A 19,953-nucleotide genomic window follows, 5' to 3' on the forward strand; every position below is an offset into this window, starting at 1 on the left:
GCAGAGAAGGACTTGGGGGTACTGGTGGATGAAAAACTGGACATGAGCTGACAATGTGCACATGTAGCCCTAAAGGCAAATCATATCTTGGGCTGCATCAAAAGGAGTGTCAAGGGAGGTGATTCTGCCCCTCTACTCTGCTCTGGTGAGACCCCACCTGGAGTCCTGCATCCAGCTCCCGAGCCCTCAGTACAGGAAAGACACGGACCTGCTGGAGAGGGGCCAGAGGAGCCACAAAAATGATCAGAGGGATAGAACACCCCTCCTACGAGGAAAGGCTGAGACAGTTGGGGTTGTTCAACCTGGAGAGGAGAAGGCTTCAGGGAGATCTTATTACAGCCTTTCAGTTCTTAAAAGGGGCCTATAAGAAAGATGGGGACAGACTTTTTAGCAGAGCCTGTTGCGATAGTACAAGGGATAATGGTTTTAAACTAAAAGAGGGTAAATTCAGACTAGATATAAGGAAGATTTTTTTTACAGTGAGGGTGGTAAAACACTGGAGCAGGTTTCCCAGAGAGGTGATAAATGCCATGACCCTGAAGACATTCAAGACCAGGCCGGACGAGGCTCTGAGCAACCTGATCTAGTTGAAGATGTCCCTGCTCATTGCAGGGGGTTTGGACTAGGTGACCTTTGAAGGTCTCTTCCGACCTAAACTATGATTCTCTCCCAACTGGAGATATTCTATGATTCTATGAAAAAACTCAGCAGTTTGAATGTGACCACATACTCTGTGTGTGTGTGTGTACTTTATATTTGGATCCAGAAAACACGTTATCCCCATTTCCCTGTTAAGGCTTACTAAAGATAAACAACATGTCGTCAGGCTGTGGCATGGGAAAACTCGCCCAGCCCAGACACGGATAGGATTGACAGATAGAGAGCTCTTTCTCAAATTCTGTGGTGTGGTGGTGCATGGCTGTTATTGGTGAAGCAATTTATCTGGTTAATTCCAGTATGATTCTATGACTCTGTCAGATTTAACTAGTTAGACCAGAACAAGGTCTGGAATGGAGTTCTAGAGGGGTCCCTTGTGTGCTCTCTCTGGCAAGTCTTTCTGACCCTTTCTGATCTGTAGAAGGCACAACACGGTCTCATCAGCAGTTGCACGCAACTGATGTTTTTCCTCTCTGTATGAGTAAGCTTTGGGTTTGTGTCACAAGTACACACTGGGAAAAAGAGGATGCTCCCTCCAGCGTGGGGTCAGAGGCAGTAGTTCCACATTTAGTTTGGCAGGAGGAACGGAGTGCTAACATAACCATGGGGGTATTAAATTGTCAACCACGTCTTTGCCTTTCTGCTCAGGGAGTTGAATGTGTGGAAGTGGGTGGGGAGGATGGCTACTAGATGAGCTCCCAGACCTCGACTTCTTTGTGAATTATGATGCCGTTTCCCCATCTGGAAGGGAATTTAGGATTTGGTAGGTTTGTTGCATCACCACCTGAATTTGCAAAAAGCTGCTCTTATGAAGAAACTGTTACACACAATTCTATTTTTTCCTGTATATTTTTCACTGTCAAATGAAGTGAAAATAGATGATGGTTATCTCTGGCTCTTGGAGATCTGGATTGATCAGGTATTGGATTTCATCTACTGTTGCTGGCTTTCTCTTTACATCTGATTAAAAATTATTTTATCCCTTATTATATATTAAAGCTGTTCTTTTTGTTGCACTGTAGTTGAGCTGGTTCCATTTAAAGACCAATAATAAAACAAGTATATGTTTCAGTATTAAAGGCTATTACAAAATTATTACTAGTAAAGCAGCATATATGATTAATTACATATAAGCTCACGTATAAACTGATCGCAGAATTGGGACCAATGAAACACATCCCAGAAGTGGGACTAATCGACAATGGACAAGGTCTTGCTTCAAAGATGACCTGCATCATGGAGTCTGGAGCAGCCAGGTGTCCCCGGAGAGAGTCTGATTAATCTAGGAGATCTCATAGAAAAGGGTGTGTGCATGGGAAGTTCTTACAGGGAGTGGCTTCATTTTGGGTAGAAAGCAAGACATTTTTGTATTGCAGAGACAAAAGGGGGGATAGGATGCCACCACATGCGGCAGCCAATAGATAATGATGTTTTCTATTTTGTGAGACCAATTTTTATTTTTTCAGTCTTTTTTCTGGTCTTTCAGTTGGAACAGCCAACCGCATTTACTAATTCCTACTTTCTCAGGATTTTTTCCAGACTATTTTTCACCTTTGCACATGATAAGTTGCTGTTACATTTGCTTGGTTTTGTGCATATCAAGGGTACCTCAAGATGTCTGCAGTTTCTTGGTGCCCAGCTGCACTTCAAAGATGCTTCTCAAGGATGCTCTGGTTCCCAGGCTGGCAGGCACTTTCTTGCTCAATATTTGAGAAGACATCTTCTGTTCAGTGTGTTTCGCCTTCTAACCAGGTTGTCTGTATTGCTGATCCCATCAGAGTGCCAACAGCATAAGAAATAAGACAGCTTGGGTTAGATTTTTGAAGTTTACTTGATATGATAAATACAGATATTTTAAATAAGCTTGTCTTTCCAAACAAGATAAAATAGGATATTTGAATGCAAAATTTGTACTCAAGTTTTTTTGTTGCAGAAAATATTAATGTTCCTGAGTAGTTTTGGCATTATGCATCACTAACCTTTCTTTAGTGGAAGGGTCTGAGTGATAATATTTGTGAAGATGCACTGGTAATGGCAGTTGCTAAAAGGCTGCTATACAAAGTGTAAAGAATTTGACAGAGAAAACAGTAAAATGTGAATGGGCAATGATGTATAAGTGTAATATTGAAGTCACTAATAAAGCAAGCAATTTCTGATTGATTGATGCAGCAGGAAGTGCTGGAAAATAGATGAATATAAAAGAAGATGGAAATATTCTTGTTGTGTATGTACCAGGCTGAGTTCCCCCACAACTTAATGCATGAGCCATCACAAGAGAGTTGTTTCAATACTAGTACTGTCTCAAAGTACGTGCTTCGTCCAGCCCTCCTCAAATGAAATAGGTTCCTACTTAGAGAGTTGCCATTTTTATTTAGTCACTGATGGAGTTCTGGAGTTGAGACAGCATAAATCAGTTCATGTGCTCACAACAGTAAGTGGAAACAATACACACCTAGAATCTGAAGTTTAGATGCAGAATAGATTTCTCGATGCTTTCAGATAATTTAACCATCTGCCAAGGATTTCTGCTTTAGGTTTGAAATGTGAGTTGACCCTAGTGTGAAAGTGTGAAAGAGTGGGCTGTGTTAGGAAAAAGTTTGAGCACTTCAAAGCAGGCTTGAGATACCCCTTACTTAAAAGGAAACCAGCAAACAAAGAAATACAACATACCCCTTCATAGATCCAAATTTTTTTTGTGGCCCTGCCCAGATGAAGCACCTCATTATATCGCAGAAGTCTGCCTGGATGGTGAATTTGGCATTGCTTTTGTCAGCAAATAGCCATCGTTAGTCTTCAGACTCTGTCATGTCTCTGCATTTAAAAGCAAACAAAAAGCATTTGTAATGGCTCTAAGAATGCTTGTGCAACACAAGCACATCTTGCTAAATATTTGATTTTTGATTTATGTATGTACTTGAGCCCAGAGTTTGTGCAAAAGTTACAGTTACAGTACTGAGCTGAAACATTTTCAGGTTGCTCTGGATAACCACAGTCAACCTTTCACTGACATTCCGTCGTGGTTGGAGCCTGTAACCTAACTTGTTGAAATACTGAAAACCAAAGAAGTCAGAAGTTTTATGGAAAAACAGCAGATTTTTTAGGATACCACAGTTTATGATTTAAAATTCAAATTTTGTGGCTACAGACCAAATTTTCAGCAAAAGTCACTTTTTATACTTGAAAAAGAGGCAAAACTGAAGAAACAAAAACCCTCCATATGTAGTTTTCAATACTTCGTTCAAAATCTCTTTTTAAAATGAAAAGGCACATACTTTACACTGCCTTGGAAAAAGATATGAGTATAAACTGTGACTTTAATCCTTACCTATGTTGCTATTTGTAGCTACAGTGATATGATGGAAGATGGCTTAAAGTGGCTTGTATTTTTTTTTTTTTTAATGTTTCTAGTGAAAGTTACTTTGCTTTCTGGAGCTTACCCTACCATGACTTCTAACACTACCTTTGCTGTTCAGGCAATGATTATTTCAGCATTTTAGTTATTTTAGTAAGCATTTATTAAGACTGTAATATCAGAAGTTCACTTGAAGAAGTTTTGCCAAGCTGTGTTGCTTGGGATGTGGTGGGGTGAGAATAAGAGGAGTAGGAGGAAGAGTAGTAAGTAGTAGGTACTAAGTGGGTAAGCTCAAGAAACCACCTCACTGCCTCTTTGCCTATGATGCTTTCAAATTTGTAACATTATTTCTTGCATGTGTGTGTTGAAAGCAAAGCATTCATTTAAACAGTTGAAGTCTTATTAAGGTAGCAGTTGGCAGATCACAAATTCTTTGCTTTAAGCTGTTTTTAATAACTGATATATTGATGCAGAAATTGTTCTGCACATAATGAAAAACTGAGTAAACATTAGTCAGTGACATTTAAGTCCTGGGCAACACTCACTACTTTGATGCGAGGATGTTCTATGTGATCTGAAGACAGTTTCTGAAGTGTATGTGCTTTTTTTTTCTTTGATATCTGAAGGTAGTTTAGCAAAACTTGTCATGTTGCATGCATAGTCCAAATGCATACAAAAAGTTTAACTAAATCCTTGTTTGCATGATGGAAATGCAAAAGATGATTTTCTCTGGAGTTGTGGTCTAAGCCAGTATCTTAGAGTAATACTACAAAATGTTGGAAATTAAGTAAATTAAATTACAACTCTTAACTAGTTATTTTTGTAACTCTTTCAATTAGGAAAATTTGGAATTGAAATCCTGAGGGTCTACAGCTGCTGCAGATGCACTTATGCTGGTCTTCTTTTCTTGGATAATATGCAGTTGGATAGCTTGCTATATTCAGTGGTAAGTGAATATAGCAACTGAAGTAAAGCAATGTGTGCTTCCAGTAAAGTATGCTGGGGTTGGATGTAGAGGAAAAAAGCTGTAAGGTGGTTGCAAGCCAGCCCTAACCTGTCTGCAACCCGTCAACCTGTGTCTCTTATTTTTCCTCCTTGCAAATTTAACCTTCCAAAGTCCTGATCACACCACAGCCAGCATGTGTATTACCTTTGCAATCTCAGATTTGTGGACTTGTTCTGGCAAGTACAGCACATAAAGTCCCTCCTTCCTTGTGCTCTGCACAAATGTTTGTCTGCGTAATCAGCCACACAAAGCAAACTAATTTAAAGTTTCAAATTTTAGAGATGGACACACACCACGTAAAGCCATGAAACAGCTAATGAAACACAAGGGGTAGTGATGGGGTTTTGCTGGCTTCTTTCTCTCGTTAAGGGAGGTACCCTAATGACATGCGCTCTCTTGCAGCAGTCTAATAGACTTCCTTTTTCAAAATGCTGGTGGAACTATCTTGCATTTAAATCAGTGAAGGTGACTTAGAGGGGTTTAATTGTGTTAGGGACATCTGGTAAGAAGACAGTAAGCTTGAATTTTTGATTATGAAATGTGAGTCAGCTTGTGATCTTGTGCTTGTAACTAGGAGCTTTCAGTGTATTTGCCAGCTTTGCTACAGCTCTTCTGTTAGTTGAATAGGCAACATGTAGGCCTTTGAATATCAGCTAAGGAAAATGTTGGTCTGAATTGTGTTGCTGTTTTCTATGTACCATTTATTTAAACTGCCAACACAGATTATTAATGTGTTTACTAGTCTCATGGTAAGTGGTTTTCAGCTTAAAAATCAGGACCTGCAAGTATGCTTGTGGGTACAGAAAATGAGTATAGGATGAAAAAGTGGTATGGCAATAAAGCATGCTTCCACCTCAGGTGATGTTCTCGGAGGACTTGGATAACATTTTTACTATTGGCTTAGTCGATTTGAAACTGGTAGCACCACTCAATAAACTAATACTTAGACCTTACTTGAGCTCTAATGCCAGACTGAGCAGATTCAGCTCTCTTTTTTTTTTTTTCCCTCTTCCTCTGATTACCTTTAATTTCCTCTGTTTCCCAGATATTTGGGATACCAAGGAAATATACAACTTCATAGTGTTACAGCCACTGCTTCACAGTAAAACATTAATCCTTTCACAGATTGCTTGGAGCACTTGGGTAAACTTTTTTTAATCCCCGTAGGACTGTGCTAAAATGCTGCTGTTACAAAGAAAGCATGCTGTCCGTCTACAGCAAGCAGGGCATGAATTAAGTCGCAGCGCAGCAGAAGGGAGCTTGGTATGTCCCTACTCATCTGGTACTCAACACGCCACCTTCAGTGCTCTATTGTCTTTATTAGAGAAACAAGTTGTCAATATTATACGTAGATTTTAACAACAGGTCAAGTTATTTACTGCATATGTATAGCAGCTGAAAAGCCAAAACACGTGCGGTTTGTCGGGATCAAGGTATGATGTCGCCTGAAAAATGCCTGGAGTGACTGGGCAGTAGCGTGAGCAACCAGCCCCTCGGATGAGCAGCGCCCTGGTGGGTGCTGCGGCTCCGGGACAACGACCCGGCGGGCGGGGGAGGTGGGGAAGGCTCAGGCTGCCGTGCAGGGATGCTGGAGGGCTGCTCCCGGTCCCGCCCGACCCGCCGGCGGGCTCGCACACTGCAGCCGCGCTGCGGCCGGGAGAGGGCAGCGCTCCCCTCCGAAAAGCTCTGGCTGCCGATGCTTCCTTCTCCCGGGGCCGAGGAGCTGTCGGAACCGCGGAGGGCCCCCCGCAGGGATTCCGCCTTCCCGCCCGCTCCGTCCAGCAAGCGCGGATACCGCTGCCGGCGGAGCCCGGGAGCCGAGCACCAACCTCCCCTTGCCTGGGGCCATCACAGCGCCGCTTTGTTCCCTCGCCCCGCGGGCTGCCGGGGCCCGGGGGCGGCGCATCCGCGGGGCCGAGCGCTCCCCGCCGGGCTCCCGCAGGCGCGGCCCCGGCGGCAGCGCCGCCTCCTCTCCCGGCAGCGCAGGCAGCGGCGGCGGCAGAGCCTCGGCCGGGACGCCCCGCGTAGGTAAGGCGGCCGCTGCCCTCGGGGCGGAGAGGGCAGCCCGGCCCGCGGCACCTGCTGCCCGACGGCCCCGCGGGAGGGGTGGGCGTCGGGGCCGGGGCCGCTGCGCTGGGCTGGGGCGGTGGGTTGCCCTCGCCCTTCTCCGGGGCGCGATGTCCAGCGCCGGGAGCTGCGGCGGCGGCGTTGTTCTGCCGGCTGGGACACGGTCCTGGCGCCGCTGTGCGCGGTACCCAGGGCGGGCGCCGCTCGTCTCCGGCGGCAACGTTTGCCGTGGGCTGGCAGTTACCTTTCCAAGTCCCAAAAGTGGGGAGAAGGAGGATTTTTTTTTTCTTTCTTACATATATTGTTTTTTTTTTTTCCTGTTTGTTCATTATTTTTCCGTAAGAGCCGTTCGTTTTCAGTTCTTGTCCTTAAGTAGGCAAGAAGATACTTGGTTTTAATCATGAAAGTTTTTGCCTTTCTCAGCTGGAGTAAAAGAAGTTTTTAACTTACTTACTTTAACTTCTTTAACCACTAAAAAATATAAAGGAAATGAAAACTTTTCTAACAGTAAAATTCTGATAAAGAACTTTCAAAGCATTTCTTGGTTGTGTTTTGTTGGGACACCTATGCGGTGGCCTAGAGTTTCCTCAAGTTTTCGACCTGCACAGTGATTCTTACACAGAAAAAAAGCTCTAAAGCCCTTCTTCGTTTTTATGGGCTTATTTCTACCTCTGTATTTGGTCCTATACAAAAATGCAGGTAGCTCTTCTCATAAATCATTGTAACGCACACAAATGCAATAGATAGCCTAACAGATTGCACAAGTTTTTTCTTTTATAATTTGCTCTCTGCCACACTTGTGGAAGTAGGATTTCCGGAGTTATTTGAGTAAGAGGGATTTTTCCACATAGGTAAAACTGAACTGTATTCTGTGAATTTGGTATGAAAAATTGACAGGGCAAAATCTGATTAGATTATTTCAGTACTTAAGTGTTTTTCTTTTTCCAAAGTGGTGTTCGAATATCCATTGCAACAAAGAAAGTGATAATGTAGATATATCTTAATAATAATAATATTCTAGGAAACTAATCTGGCCTTCTCAGTTGACTTGTAAATTAGGCATTTCTGCAAACATTTTGTTATGTAATACAAGGGAGGAGTATTCCTTTTCTCAATGTGAAACTGCTGCTGTTATTCAGGAGAAGTTCCCATTGTCTCCCTGGAGAATAGTTCCTTTGTGGGGTCATTTCAGAAGGGTACAGTGAGTGAAATGTCCCGACATTCTTTTGATCTGAATAACATGTTGAAGGAGAATTTGCACCAGAATATAGGAAAGATAGCCTGTGACTAATATAGTGACTCAGAAGATCCAGTTCCGATTTTTGGCTTTGCCGCCCAAAACCCAGCTCTCTGCATGGTGGTGCATAAGGTAGTTGGCACCTGCACGTCTTGATTTTCCTTTTATAGATGGAGGATGTAGTAGTCTCAGGGCAGGAACATGCTTTCTCTGTGCCTTCTACAAAATAGGTGTTTTAGACACTAAGGTGCTGCCTAGAACTGCAAGCAGGATTTGTGTCACCATGTGTATTTGTGCCCCAGTATTGAAGCTACACAAGTAATTTTTTGCACCAGGAGTTTTCATACTTTTTGACTGGAGCGTTCATTTTTTTTTCTCTTCTGTGTTAGCGTGAATATTACTACATCTGTAGTATCTTCTCATCCTCTGTCTCAGGAATGTTCTTGGTATTTTCCTCAATGTTGTCTGCTGGAATTTTTCAAAAATTACAGAATTTTCAAAAACTTACAGATTATTTTTAGTTGAAACGAAACTGCTGCCTTATGAATGTTAATACAAGAATGCATACCTCAGCACCAGGATTCTGTCTAAGAGGCATTTTCCTAGAGTTGTTTTGTGTTTTAAACCCCCAATCCATTTTTAAAAGGTTAAAAAAAAAAATGGCCCTTATTTGGAGACCCTTTCAATATTTTCCCTGCTAAGGAATACAAAATGCTTGTGGCTTTAACAAATTAAAGAAATCTGGTAGCTGTGAATGGGCTGATGATTTTTGGAGGAAGATTTAAGTTTCTTTTAATCTCAAATTATTGAAAAGAGAGCTACTTTAAAAGGCATTTTTCTGCATTTCTTCTGTCCACTTGCTTCAAGAGCAACTAATATGTGGTGAAGTAATCAACACCAGTGCAAGTGCCTCATGATAAATTTAATAGGCAAGGGTTTATTTTACTTTGAGTTTGGATACTGCTAGAAGGCAGTAAACAAATGAGCTTGCAGAGCTGCTGGCTGAGGGTTTTGCTCAAGATGTTTGGGAGAGCCAAGTGTGAAAATGGAAGATCATGTCAAAAACCTTGGCTGTAAAGGTGAAAAACTGACTTTGGGAGTGTACTATTTATCATGTGTGTGTTTTCAGCTTGCTACTTTTTTTCTTTCATTTAATTCTTCCGAGGTCTTTTATTCTGGTTCAGGGCAAGGATCTGCATATAAAAGAATGTTCCATACCATGTTAGACCCGATTGCTGCGCAGCACAGTTCCTCGTGCTCGGGAGGCTGTGAGCAAGCTTTCAGGTATACATATGTAACATAACTCAGGTGGAATCTGTAAATTCAAAAATACATTGTGGTTCAGTTGCCATGCTTGTTGAGAGGAAGCATTGGGATGAACATTATTAAGGGAAACTGGCTGGTCTGTGAGCACCACACTAGAATCTCACTGTTTTTGAAGACTGTTAAGGTCTGAGAAGTATAAACACAGTATGTATGACGATTTATATTCATCTTACAGGGTGTCCTGTAGATGGGTGTAGCACCTGCCTCCTATAGACTAGTGCATAATAAATAATAATGAACCAGTGATAATGATGATGTGCAACACAGTCATCCAGTGCAAGAGAGTTTGGTAGAGGACCTCTTCGTATGCGCGTGCTGCTAGACTTTTATGATGCACAAGACATTTTACTTGGACAAAGATGTTACACTTTAAGACATTGCAAATGATACTCTGGGGATTCCTGCCCACCTTCCAGTGGCCGTTAAGTGGGACGCACCCTTGCTTTCCTGTTGCTCCAGTTGATCAGAAATAAAAATTTAATGTGCTTGTCTTGATGGTGGTAATAAGTGTAATTCTCAGTGTTTTACAGATGTGAATTTCAATATGAACATCACCAAAAGGAAATAGAATTTAAAAAGGAAGAATTGAATTCCTAAGCACCTGTGAAACATCATTGGAAGTTTATTTACATAGCCTGACAGTTTTGACATTTAGCAAGTTGCTTTACAATATCTGAAACAGCAGTAGTGATCTGTGGCCCAGATGTGTGTGATTATGGTCTGAAAGGAGAATATAGGGAGCAGGCTCCACAGATCTAGTGTTTTGTTACCTTTGAACGGATACATGGAAGAGAAGTATGAAATAGGTATTTTATACCACTGCTTATACTTTGCAGCCATTTGCAGGGCTTGCACAAACTGTGCTCTCTTGCTTAATGAGCCATGGAGGCTCATTACAGCCACAGCAGAGCCCTGCGAAAGTGAACTCCATACGAGTGGCTGCTGGATCACAGAGCAGCATCAAAGCCAGAGTCCTGTCTTCACTTTCGCTGTGTCTTTCTCCTATGGTTATGTGCTTTATTTACAAGGAAGAGGAGAAAGTCAAGTTGTGAGTTGTAAGCCAGGTTGCTGTAGGATCGGGAAGTGTCCTTTTGTGTTTAGGAAAAAGCTGGTAATACACAGTAGGTGCTAGGACAGCCAAATAGTAGTCGCAGTGTTGGCTGAAGGGTCACCTTGTCAACCAGTAGGAATGCCTTTCTGCTGACATTTAGATAATGCTTTCACTTACCTAATTTCTTCAGTGTGTGCAGAGTAAAAAAGTTTGATAACTGATGTCTTTTCCATTAAAATACAGTTAAGTCAATACCTGATGGTTTTATTTTCCATTGGTTTATTTCCTTATTGTGGTCCCTCTAACATGTCTTGGTAATTGGGAAAACCATACTATAAAGTGCTAAAATTTGTAATTTTGAAAGAAATTGGATATATGAGTCCTATAATTGGCAACCAATAAATAAAATATTGGTTGAGGAAAAGTGTTGGAGGGATTACTGAAACGTCTTGCGTCTTTGATAATACCCAAAATACTTGTTGATGTTCATCTCAATAACTTGAGCTCGTCAGGAGACTGACGACGGCATATGACACAAGGTTTAAGGGGAGATTGTAGATTGAAAAAAAAAAAAAAAAAAAGAAGTAGAATAATTAGCAATATTTTTTTGGGTTTTTTTTGGTATATTTACCCCTGCCTGACTGAAATGTATGCTGCAAGCCTCTATAGTTTGCAGCACAACGCAATAAATGCTTCCATTAAACTTACTGCTAGACTGGATGCTGGAAAGGAGTTTCTCTGTGTATAGATTAATCCTGCTACTGCTGACGTTGTTGTCATCTCAATATTTGTGGGTAATGCCTGAAACTGGACCTGTTTGTTAGATGCCCGCCCTGCTGGTTTCTGTGTAAGAGGCACAACTGTCAGAGAAAGAGATCAGGTGTTGCTCTGTGCAATAATGTGTATACCTGATGTTGAGCAGCTTGACTCTCCCCTTGCTGTGCAGAGCAGGACTGCTCCTCAGCACCTGGGCGCAGTTGTCTACATGACACCTCTTGGGCACTGGCGACCCTGCTTTTTGGGGAGCTGAGCAGCTCTTTGCTGTACAGTTAAGGTGAGCAGTAGGGTGCATGTGATGGTGTCTCCTTCAGGCCCTTGGTCTGACGTGGAGGTTGCACAAGAGCTGCTCCATAGCCAGAGCTGAGTACTTCCTCCTTACGTGCATCCTATTCGTCTTCCTGCCCCTCCCAGCCACTTCCAGCAGCCAAGCTGAGTTACAGTAAGCCCCAGATGGAGGAAGGACATGAGCCATTCGTGTAAAACTTTTTTTCTAAACAACCAGCACTCCTGAGAGTGTGAGAAAAGCAGGAGAGGTCGCTTGTTGCTGTGCGTTGACATGTATTGGTGCGTCTGCAGGAAGCAAAAAGAGTACCATTAGGTACGCCTTGTATCCAGGAAACACCGTCATAAGCTGGTTTGTCAGGGGAGAGTGTGTTGAAAATATTGATCTTATTTCATCGTGGTTCTAGGCAGTGCTGTATGGAAAACATTGATTGCTTCAAATGAGCTAAACCTTCAGGTTATTTATCCACCCAGGTTCCATATTGAGCTAGGCACTTAGTATTTCCAAATGGACGAGCTCCTAGGGGATCCACAGTATGATGCAAGCAAAGGGCGAAGGGAACTGAAGTCAGGATGGCATCATCTCTCCAATGAGTTCTGTTTGTGTTATCAAATACAAAATAAGGTTATTTTATTTGCGGTGCAATGATAATCCCCCAAAAGAAGGGCTAAATTATGCCTCGTAATGTATGCTTGCAGTAGAATGGGTAGACTAGGCTGGATACCTACGTTTCTCGTCCTTACAGAGGAGAGAGATGTTGAAATATGTCTCTTGAGGCTCTGGAGATCAAGCTTGTCGCGGTACAGAAGTAACCAGGCATAGGTCTTGTTCTGTTGGCATGGCATAATGATTCGGGTGTGCTCATATTTTCTTACAGAAGAGATGGTGGAGTTTAATTTGGATGTGTTCCTTTAAAGGGGGAGAACCATTGCAGATGAGGGGATTTTATACAGCAGAATAAAGCAATGCTATAAAACAGCTGGCTGGCATGTCTCTCATTTCAGCCAGTCACAAGGTGATACCCGGTATATATTAATACATAATCTGTATATGACAGTAATTGTGAGTTGGTGACAGGTCTGGGATGGAAGTTAATGTGCTTCTTCCATTTGGTAAGGTGACACTTGTGAAAAGCTCCTCCTTGAAATTCTCCCTACGGAATTAGTATTACGGTTTCTTAATTTCTCTTGTAACCCTGTTTTCTTCTGTACAGACAGGACTGCACTTCCCATCTGCTGCTCCTAAGGTTGAGTTCAGGGTGCTGTTTCTGGAAACTGCAGAGCTTTGTCTCTCAAAGCGAGACACCTTGGAGTCAGCTGTGGGATACCTCCTCCCTCTGCAGAAAATAAGAAACCACTCTATCTGAATCTCGCTGCTGACTAGGCTGGCTGGATTAATGTTTGCTTTGACACCCTTTTCTTACAATATGAAAGGCTGTTGTTTTTCTGGCTGAACATTTGTGGCTGGTGATTTTCTAAAGGATTTTACCTTCTGTTTTAAAATCATACTGAAGTCAAGCCACAAGAATGTAGGTGCTTGTGAATGCAGATGTGACTGGCATCAGGAGATAAGTATTAACAAACTCGTGGTTTAAAAGGAGTGGGTGCTGGAATGGTGCATGGGTCATTTTTGGTTTTGGTTGAAGCCGTGCATTTAATTTCTGCAGTTTGTAGGCAAGGAACTTCTCCGATCCTATCTGACTCATAGGGTGCTGTACCTATGCATTAACCAGCAATGAGCTGCACAACTGTATTGTTCTTGGAAACAGTTCAGCTGTTACAACAAGGCCACATCTGAGCTGAGACAGCCTTCTCTTGAGAAAAACTCTCTTTTGTCGTAGCTTTTTTCAACAAGTAGAAGACGATTTGTGCATAGTTGTTGAGCCCACATTGCAGTTTTAAACATGTAAAGTTGCTTCTGGTATGCTTTTCTCATTTGACAGGAATATTGTTTTTAGAATATGAATTTTGGGGATGTAGTGAGTGTGAAATATAATAGTAGGAAACAGAGTTGCTATGATGACTGTAATTATAGTGATTCCAGTGATGACTTGTATCAGTAGCTTGCTGTTTAGGATAATTAAGGCATCCTGCCTTGGGAATATCTTGTATGAAGTTCCTAAAAAACCAGCACCAGACACTTGGGTTATTGGTGTGGAGTAGAAGTTGCTACAACTACATCTCGAGGTCAAATTCATTTTTTTGCATCTAGAGATAAACACTGCGGTTCCTGCTACTTCATTTGCTGGAACCATGGCTGTGCTCAGCCTGACCTATTTTGTTTACTGTGTCTATTGTGTGAAAAGCACACAGCATGTTAACTAAGACCAGCCACCCCTCCTCCAGCCTTGCACGGGCATCATTACACCAGCGTTTCCTCATTCTGGGGATATTTAGGGCAACTGGATATCTGGTAAGCTTAATATCCTTTTTCTTTCGCTAATTCTGGAAGTCGTCGACTTAGCTTGCAGGTGTGCATGGAGTGTAATGGTATCAATGCCTCCCGATGCAGTGTGTAATAATTCCACTGGTTTGTTCTGTTTTTAGATGCTGCGACAATGGAGTTGAGCTGCACTGAAGTACCTCTTTATGTAAGTTCTGCAACACAAGGCCTCTGCCCGGAGAGTCGCTTTCTTTTGGGTAATGGCTCATTCAAAAGCAGGGTGAATGAAACCAGAAACCATTCTCTGGTTGTCTGAGGCGCAGGCTGTTGAATGTTGCTCTCTGATGCGGGCATGTGTGGGAAGGATGGTTGTCAGTACTGTGGCTCAGTTCTCTGAAGTACATTTAAAATTATTTCCCCTTTATGATCATTATTTTCTTCTCCTTTAGTAGTCTCAATTGCAGTTTTCAAAGGCAGAGTTACTGCTTGTGAAGAGACAACCATTCTCTCTTTCTCACTATTTATGGTTGTTTCCTGTAAAATGCCAAATTGCCATTCTCTCCACTTCCTCAAATCAGGAAACTGCATGTTATGTCAAAAAATGAGTAAGTTGAATTTTGTAATCAAATGGAATTTTTTTTGCTAAACCTGAAGTAATTGCTTAAAATGTGTGAACTCAGAGTTCAAAAATGGGTAGTAACAGAAGTATGGACATGCATTGCATAAACTTAATTTCCTTGGTGCCTTCAATGGGATGTGAGTATGAGGATTAAAACTTGGGCAATCTAGTCATTATTATTTATAAACCATATTGTCTTTTTTGATTTGTTCTGCTGTGATTTGCAGTGAGAGAGGTCATAGCAGGGGTACGTGAATGCTGGTGTCGAGGAACGTAGTGGGAGGGCACTGAGTGGTAATCAGAAGGGTAGTAGAAGGCAAAACAAAACCAGAAAGAAAACAATTGCCTACTGATTGTGACAAGATGGGGATGAAAATGGAGGAGTACAAACAGTGTGTGCCCCCGAGTACTGAAGGAACATAAGATTACTAATGCACTAGCATGAGTTTTCATTGCATTTGTCAGCTTGGGAGTGGGAACCTTAGGCTTGTAAAAAATTAGATGCAATATCTTTAAAGGTTGCAGGAGAGAAAAAATCGTGAGGCCTGGTTATGCGATGTTGGTTGTGTGCGGCAACATCTTAAAAACAAATTTTGACAGAAAGAATAAACCAGGACATGGTGGTAATGGGTAAAATGCAATGTATCTTTATCATAGGCGGCCGCGTCAGACTGATTTGATATCTTTCTGTGATAACAGACCACCTAGAGAAGGGCAGTGCAATGGGCTTAATCCAGGCTGCTGAAAATGAAACATTTGATACTATCTCTTACAGGAAATTCTTATGTAAAATAAAGAAGTTGGAGATTCACATAATATAAGAGATAAGGATATTTGGATACTGCAAGAACACTTATTAGGGTAGAGAGAAAGTGGTACTCCTTAAGGATCAAACTTAAGGGCAGTTCTGTTTAATATTTTGGTTATAATCCTGAGAACCAGATGTAGGCTTGTGAAATCTGTGTAAATCTGTGGACATCATAATATTGGGAGATGTTAGTTAGTACTGAGGAGAATTTAGTTATTATGTGAGAAGATTAAGTTTTCCCACCTTTTATTTACTCCAGTTATTAAAAGCATACTACAAAGCTATGCATTTTGGACTAATAGTGATAAATCTCTTATGAACTACGGACTCATCTGGTGAAGGCAGAGAGGGATTGGGGTGTTGTAGTGACTTGTAGAGTCACAGATGTGAGAATGTGATTTTAGGCAGGAACATTCACCCTAAGCTTTGCACAAGTGAGAGCCTGTGCAAGACCTGAGCTTTGGTAACTTGCTGGTTGTGGTCTGCAGCCTCTCACCAGCCCTGGTGGGTAGATCCCAGACGGGTCTCCTAATTTGCTAGAAACCCATTGAGAGTGGTTTGGATTGCAGTTAGGCGGTCACAAACTTGTTTTCTTGTGAGGGGAGCAGGTGCAGGTGGTGTCTTTCCTCTGGGTCCCCAGTGTCCTACCAAGCCTGAGGATAGTGGTGAAACATTGACTTGCAGTGGGAGCATCTGGGGTGAGTTTCCCAGAAACAGTGACAGTCATAATTATTGAACAGCCTCCTATATTTTGTTTAGATGAGTGTGTATGTGGGAACAAAGGTATGTAAAGCTTTCAGGGCTTCTACAGGGGATGAGAAGGGACTATGTGTACACCCTAAAGTGACTGAGAAAGATTCAAGGTCATCTCTCAAGCCCCATCTAAAACACGGAGAGGTCTTGGCAGACTTTAACTGATCATCTGAGGTTGATGTAGTTGCTCCGATGGGTTAGTGTCTGAAAGTGTTGCAGCTTCATAATCTTGCCTGTCATAGTATTGTTCCTAATTTGAGTATTCCTCAGTGGATCTGGGAAGGTCAAAGAGGTCTGTCGCTCTTGAAAAAGTCCTTGATTCAAGGCCTTTTTTTTTTCTCTTTGTTAAGTCCAATTACTTTATCAGTTCTGGAAACTCCCTCCAACAGCTCCTGCTTTATTTGCATGACTTTGCTGGAGAGTACAATGCAATACAATACGTGTGCAAGTCCGTTCTGATCTTGCAGTTCCTTAGACAGTTTTCATTAAGTAGTCTTCTAGCTAGCTGAGCTTATCTAAAACCTGTAGAATCTTTATCAATAAGAAAGGATTGGGAAAGCATCTTTTGGGAAGACTGAGGGAACCTGACAAATATTTGCACTGCAGTGAATTCAGGTATTTCTCTGATGTGTTCCAGTCCCTTTTAAAGGGCACAGTGGAACTTCAGAATACCATGTTGTGGCAATTGCATACTGTTCACATACAGCTTGAAAAATGTCAGCATACGGTTATAACACCTTATTTTCCCCAGAAAAAAAAGCAGGCTTTAGTTCTAAGTAATTTTCACTCTGTCAGAAAAATCTTTCGATGGAAGTGGTTAAAAGGTAGGAAGTAATCCCTTCTTTCCAGCCTCTGTGAAAGTGTAAGTTTCTGTTGTACATGAGAAAGAGAGATCTACTGTGTGCTGGGTCCAAAATTAGGATGCTTTTCACACTATATTCAGACATGCTTAGCATCTGTATCAAGTGGATTTTACACTCTTCTTTGTTGCAAGAATGTCTGTCTAAGAGGCTTGTACTTCATGTTGAATTATCTGAGAATTACTCCTGTTCTGGGTTTATAACACGTATTTTTAAAGATTATGTGCAAGGTACTTTGACTTGCTGTATGTGAGCAGCTGTTACACAGCTGGAGGATGCATCCATACAGTGCCATTACTTCAAACTGACACACCTCATCAGTACTAAATTTCTTTGCAAATCTAAAATAGTATGTGTAATCTGGTCAGCTGAGTGATGGCTGTTTCTTTTTTGTTACATACAGGGGACTACATTCGGAAAGCTCAGGGACCTTGCTGGGTAATATAATTTTTGTGAAATATAATTTAAAAATACTGTGAAATTAGTCTGATTAAAAATGCATTATTTTGTTGAACTTCTTCTTGTATGTAATCTTTATGGCAGCAATACGATTAAAATCTAATTACAAGACACATAAATGTCATGGTTTAAAAAGTAAATGGTAATGAATCGGAAAATTAGATATTGCAAGCACATGCTTTTAACTTTAATTTGAGGAGTCTGTTTCTGGCTTCTAGACAGCAAACTACTGGTAACCACGTTGTAAAATTGCTCCTTACAAGTCAGTCTAATTTTCAGGATTTACTAGCAAAGGATAAACTGAAACACCATACATGTTGTCTCTTCTTTCAATGCTAATAATACATTGTTTCAGTAGGTAGAACTTGAGTTTAAATAGCTTTTGCCCTCCTAAATTATGCTTTTTTAGCTGATAGCAAATAAAATCATATTTATCCAGTTCTTTCTGTGAGCAAAGCAGCAAGCTGAGTCTTTGCATTTCACATTATGTGTATTAAACACAGTATGTGGAATAAGACCATGGGTGTCTTCAGGCAGCCACTGGTTTCGTTGTAGATGGAAAAAAGTGTATCTGTGAAAGATAAAAGGGAAAGTGTTTGATGAAGCATTTTCAGATATTATGGAATTTATATATGGCAGTTGTTCCTCCTATTGAAGTAGTTGACAGTGTGGAAAAACAGATCTATCCCATGGAAAATCCTTCCTTCTTATTTAATGGTAGGTGATTTTTTTTGTTTGTTTGTTTTAAAGAAATATTATAGATCACTAACATAGATCTTTGACATTGTCGAGGAAATGTCATGCTGCCATGTGGCAAACATACTGTGGTAGTCAGCTCTCAGAAGCAGAAGATAAGTGATCTCGGAAGTTTGTAAATTATTCTCTGTTGAGAGCCTGATTAAGGTTTCTCGTGGGAGCAGCAGGGAGAAATAAAGAGATACTGAGCCGTGGAGGATATCCACAGCAGTTCTCTGTAGACATCAGAGGGATGTCATCTCCCAGGGAGATGCTGGAGGTTATGTGTCGATTCTGTCTTTCCAAAGGAGTATTTGGATGTTAATTCTCCGGGAAGAGGCAGGGACATGGGCTCCGAGCTCCAAGACTCTGGAGAATAAAACTTCCACATGGTCTTGTACTGTACGTTGCTTACTCATTCTTGAAATGCACTTTCCTCAGATGTCACAAGCTCCTGCCTACAAACCCTTGAAGTTGACTAAAAGCTATCAAGGTCAAAGCTTAATTAACTTCTCTTGTATTCTGCTACACCACATCTGTCACCCTAAAGTGTCTCTGCTGGTTTGTTCTCCTTTGGAGTTGGAGTTGTTTCTCACAGTTACAGCTGCTTCGGTGTAGTGTGGGTAGCAGTGCTAGTGTATTCACTGTTTAACATCGATGTATCAAAACATTCCTACAAACAGTGAGTGCTCAGCAGATTTTCCTCTGACTGGATCTGGGAGAGCTGAGGGTAGGATGTAGCACTGAGCTGCTCACAGCTGCAGAACGTCTGAGTGCCTTGAGACTCTCCCACCTTAGATAAGCTTGGCAATGGTCTTTGCCTGGGCTGGGTTTTCTAGGATTTCTTTTCCCCTGAATTTTTTCTCTCCAGCATTTTTCCTCTTAATGGTCTTTATGGAGTTTGTATGGTTACACCTGTTCTTTGCTCTTTTTGCTGTTTGGGTTGGTGATTTGCTCTGGGAAATGTGATATTTGGCTTAATGCTGTCTATGTTAGGAGCCTATGTTTTCTATCACTGTAATAATGTCTGTGCCTGGTGATGTTTGTAGTGCATCGTTCTTCACAATGCTCTTTTGGAGACAGGAGATGTTTTTTAACTTCATTTACAAAGAAGGTCTGAGGTGATGTAAATGCAGCAATGTGCTTGAAATTTAAGAAAGGCGTGGTGAAACACACTCCTGTGTAGGTTTCTCAGATCCTAACCTAGTGCTAGAATGGGGCAGCATCCTTCCTCTATAACCTCTTTAGAAGGTAAATATATCTCTGTATGAAGAACATTTTTGCATGTGGTAGTTCGTTTTGCTTTGATGGTAAGTGGAAACTGCCTCTAATGCAGTTTGCTTATGGCATGTCCCATCAGGGAAGGTGCATCCCATCTCATTTGCGGTTCCAAAGAAAGGAGTACAGCTGCTTTAGGCAGAGGAAGAGGGAGGGAGGTGCATCTAATCTGTATTTGCAGCTACCTCCTCTCTGAGCGTTGTCTCCACACTAACGGTTGGGGCAGGAGCTTGCCTCTTAAGAGAGGAGTGCAGAATTGGGGATTAAATGCTGCTGTGGGCGAGACAAGACAGTCTGGCA

At 41.7% G+C, this 19,953-nt stretch overlaps 1 protein-coding gene across 1 annotated transcript in view; it reads left to right on the top strand.

The window, feature by feature from the left end:
* The first annotated feature begins 6,973 nt into the window (after nt 1-6,973).
* Nucleotides 6,974-19,953, top strand: part of ARHGEF28 (Rho guanine nucleotide exchange factor 28) — a 127,172-nt gene continuing 114,192 nt past the window's right edge. Inside the window, exons 1-2 of the mRNA XM_065655732.1 lie at nt 6,974-7,043; nt 14,306-14,349. Of these exons, the coding sequence (XP_065511804.1) occupies nt 14,317-14,349 (33 nt within the window). The 5' untranslated portion in view covers nt 6,974-7,043; nt 14,306-14,316. The remainder of the gene's footprint in view (nt 7,044-14,305; nt 14,350-19,953) is intronic.

Source organism: Caloenas nicobarica, chromosome Z (assembly GCF_036013445.1).
Source record: "Caloenas nicobarica isolate bCalNic1 chromosome Z, bCalNic1.hap1, whole genome shotgun sequence".
In the NCBI taxonomy this organism is placed as follows: domain Eukaryota; kingdom Metazoa; phylum Chordata; class Aves; order Columbiformes; family Columbidae; genus Caloenas; species Caloenas nicobarica.